Below are 16,959 nucleotides of genomic sequence, written 5' to 3' on the forward strand. Positions count from 1 at the left end.
GGAACCAAAACATATACGCCACCTGGTGGTCAAATCAGATGCTGGCATTCTAGAGTTCAGGCTGCCTGGAAAATGCATCTCAAAACACTAACTAGGTATAACTTTAGGCTCCTAACCTTTAAACACGTTTGCAGAAGTAAAGCACATGCATAAGAAAGACGGAATGAGGATGAAACCACCTTATTTCCTCTGCTTCAGTTCTTAGATTTCTCGCCTCTAATTCCAAAACAAAAGTTAAGAGGGACAGGGTGAAAACTCTAGTCATAGTCTGATCTTCCCTTAAAAATGAAATTACCTTCGAGTAGAGAGACCTGAAGCGATCGGTAGCATGATCCAATTTTCTCTGGACTTCTCTGTGGGTTGCAGAAGTATCAATATTGTCCTGGTCAGCCTTGCTACTGCCGCTTCTCCTGCTGCAAGATTTGGCCGCTTCTAACACTCTGTTTCCAGAAATTGTGATGTACCTCAAGTCCCCTTTGTGAGAAATGACGTCTTCTGAGAAACTCTTCTGCCGTTTCAGTTTGGTCATTAAACCACTGAGGTCGTCAGCACCTGCTTCCAGGTTTTCCAGTTCTTGTTCTGACTGCTGCAGCCAGTGTTCAAACTCGCTATAATCTGCATCGAACTTTTCTAATTCTTCCTGCAGAGAATGCGTTAATTTCATTTTCTTCTCCGACTCGGCCAGTGCGGTCTCATAATGTGTTTTCAGTTCCTTCATGTTCTTCTGCAGTTTCTCTTTTTCCTCAGGAGAGAGATAGTGACCCTGTTTCTCAAGCAAGGCTTGTGCAGACTGAGTGGCCATGAGGACTGCTTGGTGCTGAGAGACGATCTTCTCATGTTGGGCCTGCGTGAAAACAAATCAGCCGTAAGGTCAGAGCGGCGATGGGGTGACACTGAGGTGTCAGGAGCCCAGGACTGACAGACTTGCTTCTCATTAACCTTGTCAAGGTGCACAGTGTATCCCGTGTACTGGTGCATTTCAGAAGAGCATGCTCTGACCACTCTAACCTTACTTCTGAGGAGGTTTCCCAATCTTCTCTAGAAAGTACTTAGATGATCACATAGGACAAGTACTGTTTTTGAGAAGTTTGGAAAAAATGTAATGAATTTCTCTTCCACGTCTAAAACAAACATCTACAGTATGATCTCAATTTACTCACTGCTTCCTCACAATCACCTTAAAGGGACTGCTAATGTCTTCAGCCAATTATTGAGCAGATAAATACAATATTTTAATTAAGAAATGATCCTGAAAAGACACATACATAGGAAAAAGAGAATTTGTTCCTTTTAAAGCTATAAAAATCCCATGACAACAATTAAGCGAGAACAATACACATTCAGAGGAGCCCAATGAGATCAAAGAGAATGCTGGAGCTACTTTGCTTCTCTGGCCCTCAGCTTCCTGCATGGGGAGAATGGAGACAATTACCCCTGCACGTCATGGGTTTGCTGAAAGGAGTACATGAGGTCACACGTGTAGAATACCTGCTGACGAGCCTGGCACGTACCAGGGGTTAAAATACACTGGAGTCCCTTTCTCTCCAGCCATGGCAGCTTCTTCCATTCCCCGCAATATGCCATATAAACGTGGCAAAAAGGAGAAGAATCCTTTTGGGTCATTTTCCACATTTCTCATAATGGTTTACAGGGAGTCAAAGGGCCTGGTAACATTAACGCCGAGCTCTTTTACTGCTTGGCTGTCTCCCACCCTACTTGAGGCACGCCAGTCTCTCAAATACTACCTCTTCCCTCACCTTGTTAGGCACCTTGTTAGGACCTCTTCCTCTGGCTGTTCTCACCAAATGGTTCTTCCCGCAGGTATCTGCCTCGCAACCCCCTTCCCCTCTGACATGTCCTCTCTATGTCTTCGCACAGATCTCATCCTCTCATGCAGCCTACTCAGATGATCCTATTTAATGCTGAAGAGTGGCTCCCAGCCCCACGCTCACCCACCTGTACCCAACGCAGCAAAACCTCACCACTTTCTAACATCCCATATCGCATAACATTTAGGTATTTGTTGTCTGACCTATCATCCTCACTCTCCTAGTATGCAAACACCATGACAGGGAATTTCATTTGCTCACTGGGGAATCCCAAGCACCTAGAGCAGTGTTGGCAACAAGGGCTAAATAAGAATAACTATATGCTGTGAAGTAGACAGGACCGAGAAGCACCGCTGTAGGGCAACTGTTCACTTTCAAGTCTGATCCCCCACTAGTCAGCAGCGAACTACCTGTATTCTCACTATCCGTAACAACGCCTGCCACACTGTGGGCACAAGATAAATATTTGTGTCTGAAGAACATTTCTCCCACAGACTGTGTCTTTGGCATTTGAAAAGGAACCACATACTATTCTCCAGTGGGTCTTCTGAACATAGTAAGTTAGACATACAGAACACCTTAGAAATTTCTGATCCACCCCCTTCCTTTTAAGGTGAGGCAACTCGGGCTGAAGGAAGAAATGCCATGGCTGAGGACATGTGGCACAACTAGAAAGAGCTAGAAACAGGCACTGGGGCTATCTCTCCACTCTGCCAGGACATCAGGAATTCCTACAGCACTTTCAGAGTCCGTATTCTTAGAAGCAAAAAGATCAGAAGGCAAACCTCATGCAGTGAAACATCTTTATGTCTCAATCCACCCACCCGTATTTTTCACTCCTTGTGTCAAGTTACTAACCTTTCCTGACTGCTATGTAATGGACTCATAAGGCATTCCTAAAGGAATTCATTAAGTTTTTCATTTTAAGAAATAATTATAGCAAGGTTCTGTAAGAGCCCCCAGAAACCATAAATATAATAAATACTTCCACTTTTCTTCTGGTTTAACTTAGATTTCCTGTAATATAAAAACCTCCCGGACAGCATTCTATTCCAAAGACTACAAAAGACAAGGACATTGAGGAAAACACACAAAACTGCAAAAGTGCCTCAAAGTCCAGTCATCTGACTGCAAAACCCAAATGCAGAAATAAAATGATCAATTGTGTGACGCTGTGAAAAAGGTTTTTCCAAAGTTGCCTTTGGTTCTGTGGTAGCATTACTGTTCACTTCAATTCACACTCACACCACAAATTTTTAAAAGGCTTTTCATTCCTCTTCTCAGCAATGCCCTTGACTATAGAGATGAGCCAAGGCTCAGGGAGAACGTGAGAGAGCTCAAGAGTGCACAGCGAGCTGGTCTGCAAATATGGAGTAGAACTTAGCACAGCAACTGAGCTCATGGCCTAGTTTTAAATCCAAACTCCAGCCCTCACTAGATATATAAACTTGGGCAAGTGACTTCTTCTGTAAAGTTACAGTCTCCCTACCTGTGAATCACGAGTAGGATGTAGCCTCAGAGGGAGCTGGGTGGACTGAATGTGTTGAGATGGAAAGAGCTAAGAAGAGTACTTGGCCCACCATAACTTCTCTATAAGTATCAGCTTATTATTACTTCTATCAATTCCTTAGAAGTCGCTTCACTTAGAAGAATGCCATAGCTAATGATTTCTCATTGTTTTTGAGTTACTTAGAATTCTCACAGTAACTTACATTTGACATGATGAACCTAGAAAATGGGACTTTACTCTTAATGGTCATTAAGGTTTTTAATGTTTTTGAGAGACATTTAACGGTTTTTGAGAGACAATTTATTTTGAAAGAGAGAATGAACATGAGAGCAGGGTAGTGGGAGGGGCAGAAAGAGAGGGAGAGAGAATCCTAAGCAGGCTCCACGCTGTCAGTGCAGAGCCCGATGTGGGGCTTGATCTCACTAACTGAGATCATGCCCTAAGCTGAAATCAAGAGTCGGACGCTTGGGGTGCCTTGGCTCAGTGGGTTGAGCATCCAACTTCGGCTCAGGTCATGATGTCGTGCTTCGTGGATTCAAGCCCTGCGCCGGGCTCTGTGCTGACAGCTGGGAGCCTGGAGCCTGCTTCAGATTCTGTGTCTCCCTCTCTCTTCAGCCCCTCCCCCACTCATGCTCTGTCTCTGTCAAAAATCAACATTAAAACAAAACAAAACAAAAAAGTCAGACGCTTAACTGACTGAACCACCCAGATGCCCTGGTCATTAAGGCTTTGAAAGATAACTCAGGTGCTCCTCTCTTTAACCGACCTGAAAAACAGAATTTGACAATATCTCTATGTGTAAAATAACCAACCTTAACTTTCTGGTATTGCTGGTTCAGATTCTCCTCAGTGGTTCCCACTTGTCCATCAACATCAGTTTCCAACAAGTTACCATTAACTTCATCCTCTTCTCCAATCGCTGACTTGCCATCACCTTCTTGAAAATGAGTCCCGTTCTGTTCAATTACCTGTCTCTGTCTCATCCCTGCCCTTTCTGAATCTTTGTCCACATTTGACAGCCAGTCCAAAAGGTTTTCTATTTTGGTTTTGCTCTCTTCCAGCTGCTTCACAGCTGCAACCTGGGCAGAGAAAGTTCACAGTAGGTATTCTGAATGCAGGCTGAGGCACTAGTTTTAAGATCATTTAACTTTAGAGTGGGGATACTAAAAGCTGACACACACTGAAAACTGAATGCAGTGAAATTAAACCTTAGAGCAACAGGCAATTACTTGGAAGTTTCCACTGTCCTTAAAAATTTTAACTACAATTGATAAGTCCTCATGTATTTCCCAAGTAGAAAGTCTTAGAATCCCACTTAAATTTTTTTTTTTTTAAGTTAAACAAAGCCAATTCTTTAAGCTTCTGTAGTATTTGGTCACTTACATAACTGGAAACCCAGAATTCTAGTCTCTGGTGCTCAGCATTGCTTACTGCTGCCTGGGAACACTTAAAAATTCAAGTGGCTGTTACACTAATCATTTTCAACAAAGCAACAGTGTACCATATATTTGAATAAAGACCTTTTCAGTTTCTTCTTTGATTGCTGTTGTCACAACTTTATCCAGCTCCTTTTTTGACTGTTCTGCCTTTAGATTAAGCTGTTCACACTTTAACTTGGCTTCATTAAGTTTCTGCTCAATCAAAGCCTTATCTTCTTGTGACAGCTTTTCACCATTCTCTTTCAAGAAGTTCTCTGTATTTTTCACTATTTCTGCCAAAGCCTGTGCACTTCCTTGCATATCTTTCTGTAATTCCTTATAACACAAAACAAAACAAAAAAAAACTTATTAAATGATTACCTATTTAATTCTTCCAGAGTTGTAATTCCAAAAGAGGGTGTGAGCAAGGAGAATCTAGCATACAGAGTTTGACAAAATATAGTCGAGTTGAGCTGGTTACTTAAATCACAATATTTAACATAATTCAAAATCTCAAACAGCATTAAAGAAAGGTGTCAGATTTTCATATTTCACAAAGGGATACGGTTTATAAAACACTGAAAATAATGAATTTAATAATATAATCTATACAAATTGGCACACACCAGGTATTCTTACATCATGTGAGCACATTTATAAGAGCTTTTAAATACATGGTAATATTTTTATTCAATTTCTAAACATTTTTTTAAGTTTATTTATTTTTCAGTGAGTAAGAGAGGGAGTGCCCGCACACGTGCACGCCTGAGCCAGGGAGGAGCAGAGAGAGAGGCAGAGAGAGAATCCCAAGCAGGCTCCACACTGTCAGCACTGAGCCCAACGTGGGGCTCGAACTCACGAACCGTGAGAGCATGGCCTGAGCCAAAATCAAGAGTCAGACGACTGAGCCACCCAGGTGCCCCTACATTTATTTTAATATATATCTCTACTCAGGATAAAAACAAAGTAGTTCTCCCAGTGAACTAACATTAAGTTCTAAACCCCAAAGCTCTCTAAAATGCAATGTTTGCTTCTTTGCCCCAGCTGTTACAGCTCCTCTCAGTCTAGATTTCTTTATGGAATTTTTATTCTTCTCTTCCTCCTTTACTTTGCATTTTCGTTCTTCATATTACACCGTTTGAACTTTCATATTATTTTTTCATATTTTTAATTTCAGCCTCATCAAATTATTCTAAGAAGTATTTGATCATGATCTCATGGGTTGGGAGTTCAAGCCCTATATCAGGCTCCACACTGACAGAATGGAGCCTGCTTGGGATTCTCTCTCCCTCTCTGTGCCCCTCCCCTGCTCATGCTCTCTCTCTCTCTTTCAAAATAAATAAATAAAACTTGCAAAAACAGAAGCATTTGAACTGAAAGAGATACTAGTTATTAAGCCAATACTATGTGACATTAACTGTGCTAGTCACTTAATTAACACACAGTATTTACTTAACTCTTAAAATCAATGAAGTGTGACCGATGAAGAAACTGAGGCTCAAACAGATTTGGTTATAAAGCTAACAGTGTGGAAGAGTCTGGGATTTGAACCAAGAGCTAACTAGTTACAATGAGAGTGTTCTTTCTCCTGATACCAATATAAATTATATCTTTACCTGCCATCACGATTTGTTCACCGAAAAGGAACAAATTGTAGAGAAAGAGGAAAGGAATAAGAAGGCGTTAAGAAAGAGAACGAGCCCAAATAAATGGCTATTTCACCTGATGTGCAAGTGAATGAGCTGGGCTTAAATACATCCAAGTTTTAACTCCTCACACAAGGTATTTCCATTAGCAACCTCCTTTTGTATCTCCTTCCCTGAGTATCTCACCAAAACCAGTCAAGAAAATTACCTGGCTTTCTTGAAATGGAAATGTAACTCTTGGTATAAAGTTTAAAGCTCAAGCCTGGAGCCATCTAAGTATGTCTTGGCTCAGAAAAGCTAAAACGATTTGGTAATAATAGCAATCAAACTTAACAGCAACATAGACCTGCTGATGCAAAACCAAATTTTACCTCCTGCTTGGACTGGTACTCCTTCAACTCGACCGTTCCATCTCCAATCACAAAGGCTTCTTGGTGACCGATCAGGCGGTTTTCAGTTTGGGTGAGGAGATCACATATCCCTTGGAGTTTCTCTTTGTACTCCTGCTGACGCTCTGCCACGATCTAAAGCGGGGCAAAATCAAAGCATCTTAAATGTGTGCACATGAACTATTGTGATTACTCCTAATTAGAACACACTTTGCAAGTTCTAATAGAAAAATCAGAACATATCTTGCAAGATTTTCTGAGTATGCTGTAAACATGATAGCAGTGGGGTAACAAATTGAGCAAGGTGACACAGAAAGTGAAAGCATGTCCCATATACAAAGGAGGAGATGTGTGGATGAAACTGCTCAGCAGAATACTGGCCATGCATATGTGTAAGAGATGGAACCTCTGACCGACAGGAAGAAACATTCCATTTTCTTAAGCTCTTGAAACCTGCGATACACACAATTAATTCTGCAAAAGGATATCAAAACAGAAGTTAGTTGTGATTTGTCTGTGAACATACTTAATACGTGTATATAGGTTATCATGCTAGAGACAAAACCTAGGTGCTTCAAGAAATAACAAAAGCATTTGCATGCAATATTTTTACTCAACCACTATGCCTAATTCCATTCCCACCCATTTGCTCATTATTGTTATTAGATGTATATTCTAATATAATTCACTAAACTAACAGATGAATTTAGTAAGTCAATACTAATACTTGCATTTTTCACTTTCCTATTACTCATACACTAGTTATTCATCTGATAGCCACTGATCATGTTTCCTAGGAGCCTAACACATACCAGGCAAGCACTAAGTATTTTATATTCATTTTTTTATTGATGCTCACAATCCTACCCAGGTAAGCACAGTGATTATTTCCAGTTTATCACTGAGAAAATGGTGGTTGAGCGGCTTGCCCTAGACCACACCCATCTGGGTGCAGCTGGGACACACTAAGCAGTCTGGCTCCACAGCCCACACTTTGCACTGCCGTGGCATACTGCCTCCCAGAGGAAGAAGACACCGTAACCTTCTTTATCCATATGTTCATCAATTTATCGAAATTTCTGAGTACTTCCATATTTCCTACTACACGGAAAAAAAAAAAATCAAGACTCCCACTTGAAAACAGTAGTTTCAAGGAGTCACAAAAAATCAAAATTAACTATAGCATTATTATGGAAAACAATATTGTTGTATACTCCAGGATCTCTACATTAACCCTCTCCATTAACTGCCTTTCCATATTGCCTTTGCATATTACACCATGATCCTTAGGTATCCTCATTACGGGTTTCGCACGGAAGAACTAAAAACAAAGAATGCCAACTCGACAAAGAAAGGCAAACCTTCTGATCATCAAGATCTTGTTCTAGCTGTAACTGAGTCTCTAAACGTTCCACCTGGGTAGTTACTGATTCCTGTACATCAAGAAAACACTTCTGAGTTGTATTTAACAGCCTCAGCAGTTGTTTGCTTTGGTTGGGAGACAGGTCTTGTGCATATTCCGAAATGAAGAACTGTACATCAAAAGCCGTGGTCTCCAGCTGCACTTTGGTAGGTCCAAGGTCTTTTAACACATTCTGTGAACAAAACAGTACAAGGTACAAAAGGGAGCTAAGCCATAATATAAAGTTTACATCAATAATATTTTTAAAATATGTTTCTTATATCATGGACTGAAGGTTTTATTGACATTTTTCATGATTTGTTTAATCAAAAATCTATTCATCACCTAGTAACAGACAGCAATGATAAAATTATTTCAGTACTTTGGTAATTAATATTATATGGAAAGACAACACCTGTAAGAACATTTTAATCTTGCCTGCCACATTACATTTAAAATGTAACTCAACAAAAAACAAAGACCCAACTTACATATACATGGCACGTTAAAGGGGGAAATCAACATTAAACTATTACTTGCTAATATTTACAATATCCATATATTTATGGTTGCTCATAAAAAAGCCAATGGAGAATTTGAAACATAAATTCAATGAGTTAGAATTTCAGTTTCTGACTCACCGGCCAGGAGCCTAAGCATCATTCATGAGGGATGCCATTCAAATTAAGAACTTGGGGAGAAAAAAAAGCCATGACAAAAGTGACCAGTACATAAATACTACTTAACTATGATGTATTTATAAGAATAATTTAACTATTATGTATTTATGTGACTAATAAATAAATACAAATTTCAAGATGTAAGTGGTGGGAAGAGAGTGGTAAGGCAATTGGAACAGCATCAGAAAGACATCCACAAAGTTGTGATTATTTTACAGTTGTGTGTATAACCATAAACGTGTGTGACACAAACATCTTCTAGAGACAAAGAAAGGAAATAATCATTTTAGATTTAGCAGTCATGTTTTGTTCTACACATTTGTTATTTTATTTATTTTTTAAGTTTTTTAATGTTTACTTATTTTGAGGGGTGGGGGGGGGAGGAGCAGAGAGAGGGAGAGAGAGAATCCCAAGCAGGCTCCACACTGTCAGTGCAGAGGCCGACACAGGGCTCGAACTCACAAACTGTAAGATCGTGACCTGAGTCAAAATGCAGAGTTGGATGCTCAACTGACTGAGCCACCCAGGTGCCCCTACACATTTATTATCTTAAACCCAGAAGTTTTTAGAAAAAAAAAATTTTTTTTTAAAAATGGGGGTGCCTGGGTGGCTCAGTTGGTTGAACATCTGACCTCAGATCAGGTCATGATGTCACAGTTTGTGAGCTCATGTGGGGCTCTGTGCTGACAGCTCAGAGCCTGGAGCCTGGGCCTCTCTCTGTGCCCCTCCCCCACTCACACTCTGTGTGTCTCTCTCTCAAAAATAAACATTAAAAGAAATTTTTTAATATGGAGGTTTTTCAATGCACTTCATCTCATTTATTTTGATACTTGCCTTGAGAAGTTGCAAACTTTTCTTCACATGTTCAGTATCTTGAACATTCATAATCTCAATATCCTTCACAGATTTGTTCTTCTCTGATATCCAATGTGAGAACAACTCAAGTTTCTGCAGAAACTCTTCATGGGAAACTGCTAGTTTAGACTAGAAAATAAAATTGCGTGTTCATTTCTGTCAATCCCCAAATTTTGAATTCCTACAAAAAATGGTTCTGTTTCAAGGGCTAATAGTATGAAAATAAAAGACTTCATCTTATGACTAAATTTTCAAACAATCAAAATTCTCTTCAAGACTCAAATTCTGACTCAGCGTGAACAGTTTCAATGCCTACCATTTCAGAGTCAATCGCGAGCGTGACGCGTTTCATCCTTTCTGAAGACACACTGCTGAGGGAAGAGAAAGCAGTCTGCAAACTTTGGTGGCCTAGACTCAATTCCTCAAGCTGTTCTCTGGGGAAGTCACTGGGAAGGGAGTTTAAAAACTCTTCGGCCAACTTCATGTCTTTTCTTAAAATAACAGCAATTGGAGCCAATCCCAATTCAAATGTCTGCAAAAAATATATATCCCAGAACTATTCAGTGAGAAACACAAATATAACTATTATTTTATATGTAATAGCATATGTAGCATATTACATATTTAGAATATAATAAATAAAATAAGCACAATGCTTATTTTTTCCTAATTAACACCAGCTGACTACCATTCATAATAGGCAGCAGACAGTTCTCACCTCTAACTGTTTAAGTTGGTTCCTCAATGTTTCCAGATTATTATCCAGAGACTCCTGGTTGTCTAATGGGGGCTTCATATTTTGAAGTAAAGCCAAATACTCGTGCATTTTTGATGTGTGCTGTAAACACTGCTGTAACTCACTGGAAAACTAAACACAAATTTGGACATGTTAAATCAATAGCCTTTACATAGTTTTTCAAAGCAAATAAAATAAATGGGATTATTCCCAAATGCTTCATGCAGCTACTGCCATTTGAAATGTAATATCAACTTACTTGTTCCATTGAGCTATCTCCTGAAGTCACTCGTTTTGACCCTGAAATACTTTCCAGATGTTCTGTGATATCACTGCATAGCTCCCCCAGCTTCTCATCACTCGGCAATGCCGATGCACACGCAGTCGGGTTTTCAAGTCCGGTATCTTTTAGGTTTTGTAAATTACGGGAACAGTGGTTTCCTTCTTCACCTTTAAGATCATCAAGAATGTGTGACTTTTCATCCACAACCTCAGTAGCAGTGGATGATTTTTGATTCAGGTCTCTGACCTGTTCTACTTTCTCTGAATATGTGTCAGCAAGCAGCTTATAGAAAATATTTTCAAGTTGCAATGGAAGTACTTTGGATGTAATACCTCTTTTCTCGAGCTCATACTCCATCTGGGTTAATTCTTTCATCAATTCAAATGCTCCAGTAATTTTCTGGCTATACTCATTCTGCTTAAGTATATTAAGGAGAAACTCAGACTTAAGATTGGCAATACAGAATGGATCATCTCTACTCTCTGCTTTTAGTTCTGGTGAGTTATTCATGGGGGAAACTCTAGAACAGTCACCAATTTTAGAATCACTGGGCACACTAGATGCTTCTTTTGCCAACTGTAATGTGTTTACCCTTTTAATTAAGCTTTGAATTAGAATTTCAGTGTCTGAACAGACTAGAGATTCTCCAACTTCTTGAGGATTCATAGGACCTTCTTCCAATCTACTTTCTACACCCTCAACAAATACTTGAGATGACTCAGGAATGTGAACCTCCTTTTCTTGGAGTCCTAGAGACAAAGCTTGTTCTTTTTGCTGCTGTTGCTCAATTGCTTCCATCTTACCGTGAATTTCTGAAAATAAGTAGTCCGTGCTTAAAGGGTTACTGGAGTTATCATTTCTTATCACATTTGTGCAGAGTTCTGGTGACACAAAATCAGTATTTTCCCCAAAGTCTTCCACGTTTTTAAGAGGAAAGATTGAAAGTGCGCTTTCATTCCTTTCTGGTGTGAAGTGACCAACTTCTGTTCCCCCTTCTGAGGCACTTTCGTTACTACAAAGATCATTCTGTTGGGCTGTCTCATTTAGAGGTGAGACTTCCTGGGTAAGAGCTGTCTTCTCTTTTGCATTATTTATTCCGAACTGTATGTCTTCTTTCACAGCAGGGGAAGCCATTAGAACACAGCTTGGTATATCTCCATTTGGTTTCAATACATCTTTTGCTTTTACATCTTTGGCACAATGTTTTAAATACGTGAACAGGTCAGATTCTTTGTCAGGTCCATCAGTGAATGAATCTTTCTCAGTATCTGTATTCCCTTCAGACAATGGAATGTCTGAAAGAATGTCATCACTGATCACTTTGGAAATTGAGGATTCAAATATCTCTTCAAGATTCTCAAACTGAACAGGACTTTTGCTGACCACTGTTTGTAGATTCTGTGGTTCATCTGCAAGAGTTACAGTTGTTTTTTTCAGGCTTCCTTTCACATTATGTTCTTCACTATCTGTGACTGGTGGAAATGGAAATTGATCATTCACTAAATCAAGATTCTTCCTTGTACTTTCACCAGGCAGAGGTCTGAGAGACCTACTCTCTTCTTGTAGCCCTTCTCTAAGCACATCTCCTTTACCTGAGCACATTTTATGAACATATGTTTCATCTTCTATTAGTATACCATTTTGGTCACTGTTCTTTTTAACTAGGCCTCTTTCAGGTACTTGATGATCTTTGGCACTTACACAGGCTACGGATGACAAATGGCTTTCCTCAGCAGGTTTTCCTGTTAAATCAGGCTCAGGACAAATGATTTTATCAAAAGGAGAGGAGTCTTGAACGGTCACATTCTCAAAATACTGATCTCCACCTTTCACAGTGTCAGTAGACTCTGGCTCTTGAATCAACTGAAACTTTACATTCATGGGATCCTTATCTACTTCAGAAGTCGAACAGGTATTAGTATTATTTAAAACACCTACAGAGCCAGAGGTGTTTTCTGATTCAGTGTCTTTAGTGATAGTCAGCAATATATCCTTAAGAGCCATGTCATGATTCAACAGGTCTTCTTTGCTTTTTCCAACAGCCTCGGGTGTACATTCTGGAAGGTTGCTTCTTTCAGTAACTAAGCTATTTTTACTAGTTGATTCTAGTTGTAAAACATTTACACTTTGCTGTTTTTCTGAACAACTGTAGTTGTGCGCTTTATCCGGGAGAATTACTTTAGTAACACTTTGATTTTCACGACCGTTTTCCTTTTCACTTACTGTGGTGGCACGCAGCTGGCTATTCATACCCTCATCTTGGTATGGGGGCTTTCCATTTTCGCCTTCTACTCCTTCTTCACCGTCACCATCATCATCATCATCAGAATTGTCATCATCATCCTGCTCATTACTGTCACATACATAATACCCATAACTTTCTTCACTTTGCACAGAATCTAAATGCTCAGTATCAGATTTAAATTCTTGTTCAGCTATATGTTCTTCTTGTCTCCTTCTCCAACACCCAGTGTCATCAAATGTTAGAGAAGCACTGAAGCTCTTTTTTCCCTCTACAATTTCATAATCAGCCAACGAGTCACACTCATCACCTTCAAGGCTGTTTGCGCTTTCACTTTCTGATACAGTTTCCAGCAACTGTCCATTGTCCTTGTCTGAGTCAGCTGAATTTGAGCGTACTCTTTCACCAGAATCGAATTCAGCTTTCTCAGTACCTGTGAGAAAACCCTGAGGAGACCGTGTGTCCTCCCTCACACTTAAGCTATCAACCAGTGCTCCCTGGGTCATCACAGAATTTTCAATCTCTTTTGAAACATCATAAAAAACATCACCAGGAGGAGCAGCCCCATCATTTTCCTCTTGCAGTGTGGCATAGTCCTCAGGCTGTAGACAATCACAATCATCACCTTCAAGAAGCAGAGAATCATGGTCGTCGTCTTCAAACAAGGGGGTATCATAAAAATCATCATCACTATCTGTGTCTGTTTCTGTCACACTGTGCTGATCATCCAGCAGTGACGTCTCATAGTCACCGGCGCAGATAGTTTCTTCAAGCAGCGATGTACCACAGATACGAGATGGGTTGGCATTATCAGTGTCACCCTGTGGAGTTGTGGCACAGGAGTACTCTTCCACTTGGGACTCATTTTTCCCGGCTTCAGGTTTCTGCTGAGAAGCAGCGTGCGGTTCTTCATCCTCACCATAAATATCTGAATTATATTTATCATTGTGAGATGGTACCTGAGAAGCAGCGTGCGGTTCTTCATCCTCACCATAAATATCTGAATTATATTTATCATTGTGAGATGGTACCTGAGGATCACTGTCACCTGTATTTAAAGGATTTTGTTGACAGTGTTCTCCCTGTAAACTGATATTGATAGCTGCAATTCCCAGAAACTGGTCTTGAAACTTTTCTCCCATTCTTTGACCCGATAACATGGTTTGGTCACTGAATGACAAAGTAGAGTCTTTACATTTGTTTCCATGGCTCTCTGTGGTATGTAAATCATTAAGACTTTCCTGATCATTCCTCAGTTTATCATGACTTAGCAAGGCACTCAGCCTGGGAGAATAGTCAAAGGTTGTCAAATCCCTGCTTATATTATCTTCATTCTCTTTTTCATTCAAATCACTGGTTCTACTAGTTTTTGATTTCATAATAGGATTTGTTATCGAGTCACTTGCAAAGTTTTGAGTATGTTTAGAATGACTACATTCACCTGCATCTTCATTTATTCCAACTTGACTTTGATTTTCACAGTTTTTGTTTTCAGAGTCTTGTCTAAGCATGCTAACTGGTACAAGTCCAGGCTGTGTTAAACACGATACAGAATTGGGAACATGCACACTGGATGAATTCTTAACTTTATGATCAGTTGCTATTATATTTGCCAGGTTTTCTGACTGATGAAATTCACTACTGGTAATGTTATTTCCCATTTCATTAAACTCTTCATCTACGGCATTCTTTCTCTCCTCAGGGATTTCTTTACACTTAGGTTCTCTGCAATAACATTTATCAAAACTAGTCAGTGAAGCTACACTGTCATCCCTTCCTCTACTTGGAGCATTATTCAGAAATACACCAGGGAGTCCTAAGACATCAAGACATTCTTTTACGGGTGTGTCCTCAAACTCGGCACTAGAGCCTTCCAGTAGCATACCAACAGCTTCATTCAAGTCTCCATCGTATAACAAAAGCCTCTGCCCTGTGTTTGCATCCATATAGCTATTTATCATCAAATAAGACAGGAATAATTTTTTAGTTTGTTCCGAGCTCTGAGTTGCCACTGGCTCTTCTCCATCAAAAACATCCTCTTCTTGCCTGTAATCTTGGACTGTGGATGGTTGGAATTTACAAAAAGAGAGCCATCTTCTGGCATTTTTACAAGCTTCTAAATCTCCCAAATCTGGCATTTTATCAGGCAGTATTATACTTTTTAAAATCGATGCCGTGTTATTATCTATAATTCCCAGCTGCTTAGCAACATCCAAACCAATGACTTGAGAAGTTTCTGGAATATAAAGAGCAGCTATTTTCTGCCTGCCATTCAGGATTTTGTATGCCAATTCATTTGTAATCAATTCTTGCTGCAAGGAAGAAGATGTAGGAAATATTTCACCAGAGTGAGGCCAGATGAGTCCCACATAGCCTCGCTGAGCCTCTAGTACCAAAAGAGCACTGCTCGAAGTTATGAGATCACACTGGACTGCTTCATCCACGGTTAAACGTTTAGCAGGATTTGAGTGGATGATTCCACCTGTTTGAACCTGATATGTGAGAATACTGTTAGCCGTGTCTCTGTCAATCACCCCTTCCATCAAAGCTTCTTCAACAGTCATTCTCTGACCAGAATTGCAATTGATCAGACCTCCAGAAAGCAGCTGTGCGCCTAATAACCTAAACATGGTTTCCCGGTCTATGAGACCTTCATGAGCCGCCCTTAAAATGCTTATGTTTCTTCCACATTTTAATGTTATTCTACCTCCTTCTTGTGGTCTCACAGGTAGAAGCCGCATCCCAGTGTTTTCCTGTAGAATACTTCTCTGTATAATATCTACTAAAGACACCTTCTCAGCGGTGCAGGGGTCAATAAGATCCTTACACATATTTTGCCTCTCCAGGACTTTAGAAAATAACGCTGAAGAAACCAAGTTCTGTTGGAAAGCCTTCTGTAGGGTCAGCTGTTCTCCGGTGGCTGGAATAACTAGAAAGCCAGTGGAAAGTAGTATCTCAAGCACTCTGACGGCCATAGATTCTGATATCATGCCTTGAGCCAAAGCTTCCAGCACTGGAATTGTGGTAGATGACATGGTGGAAATGATCTCCTTTGCTTGATTTAGTTCTTTGAGTTGGCATAAAACTTGTTCATCAATAAGGCCATGACTTTCGGCATCTTGGAGGTCAAAGCATTTTCTTAATTCTGGTGAAATCAGACCAGAAATCATCAGCTGTGTCTCAAGCAACCTGATTCCTGTGTCATAGTCAATAAGGCCTCTTAAAACTGCCTGAAAGACTGACAGGACTTCTCCAGTTGTCTCATCAAGGGTGCCTGCAATCACTTTAGCCAGCTGAAAGGAAAATACAAAATTCTCAGGTCAGTGTGTGAGCCAAGGGTGGGCAGAATTTCATGAAACTTAGTTGGCATTTTTTTAAATAAATAATACACTTCAACATGAAAATCCTCTACTTACCAAGGCGCAGCAATGCTGTGAATGTTAGGCAGCTCAAATGCACAAGTGATCTATGTCAGTGATCTATTCAACAGCACAGGATGTGATAAAAGCTTTGAAAACAACATGCATCTGTGAATTGAAAACTTAATATTATGTACATTAACAAGGTTAGTGAGGACACAACAGAGTAAATGATGATAGTGAGAAAACAGAACACATACCTAAGAAGGCAAATCATGCTCTCTGCAACTGGGTGGGATTAGTCGACTGACATGAAAGAGAGTATCAAACCCCATGCTATTGATGTTTACAGCATACAGACCTTGTTCGCAGACAGTAAAAATGAACCAGAAAAATTGTTACATACCCCCAAAATGTGACAAGTAGTGTGTAAAGTATTCCAGGGAGTAAGGAAATTGAATATAAAGATAACTTTTTCAATACTGAATATTGTGTTGCAAATTGTGAATATGTATTGTCACGTTTCAAAAGTTTAAGGACAGGCCAAATTTTAAGCGATTTCTGTTATATTGTAAGAAGATGCTAGGGCATCCTCACCATGGCAGATGGC

At 39.9% G+C, this 16,959-nt stretch overlaps 1 protein-coding gene across 19 annotated transcripts in view; it reads right to left on the reverse strand.

Annotated features, from left to right (window-relative positions):
* Positions 1–16,959, reverse strand: part of DST (dystonin) — a 496,232-nt gene that overhangs the window by 125,556 nt on the left and 353,717 nt on the right. For 11 of the 19 annotated variants that reach the window (XM_043591680.1, XM_043591701.1, XM_043591685.1 and 8 more), the window contains 10 exons: positions 14,022–16,283; positions 10,725–13,949; positions 10,448–10,597; positions 10,046–10,261; positions 9,709–9,858; positions 8,154–8,387; positions 6,775–6,927; positions 4,860–5,093; positions 4,152–4,418; positions 296–844 (listed from right to left, as the gene is read on the reverse strand). In XM_043591680.1, the coding sequence (XP_043447615.1) occupies positions 296–844; positions 4,152–4,418; positions 4,860–5,093; positions 6,775–6,927; positions 8,154–8,387; positions 9,709–9,858; positions 10,046–10,261; positions 10,448–10,597; positions 10,725–13,949; positions 14,022–16,283 (7,440 nt within the window). Of the gene's footprint in view, positions 1–295; positions 845–4,151; positions 4,419–4,859; positions 5,094–6,774; positions 6,928–8,153; positions 8,388–9,708; positions 9,859–10,045; positions 10,262–10,447; positions 10,598–10,724; positions 16,284–16,959 lie in introns of all 19 variants that reach the window. The other 8 variants (XM_043591694.1, XM_043591693.1, XM_043591697.1 and 5 more) reach the window with 2 other exon arrangements.

This window comes from Prionailurus bengalensis, chromosome B2 (genome assembly GCF_016509475.1).
Source record: "Prionailurus bengalensis isolate Pbe53 chromosome B2, Fcat_Pben_1.1_paternal_pri, whole genome shotgun sequence".
Taxonomy (NCBI): Eukaryota; Metazoa; Chordata; class Mammalia; order Carnivora; family Felidae; genus Prionailurus; species Prionailurus bengalensis.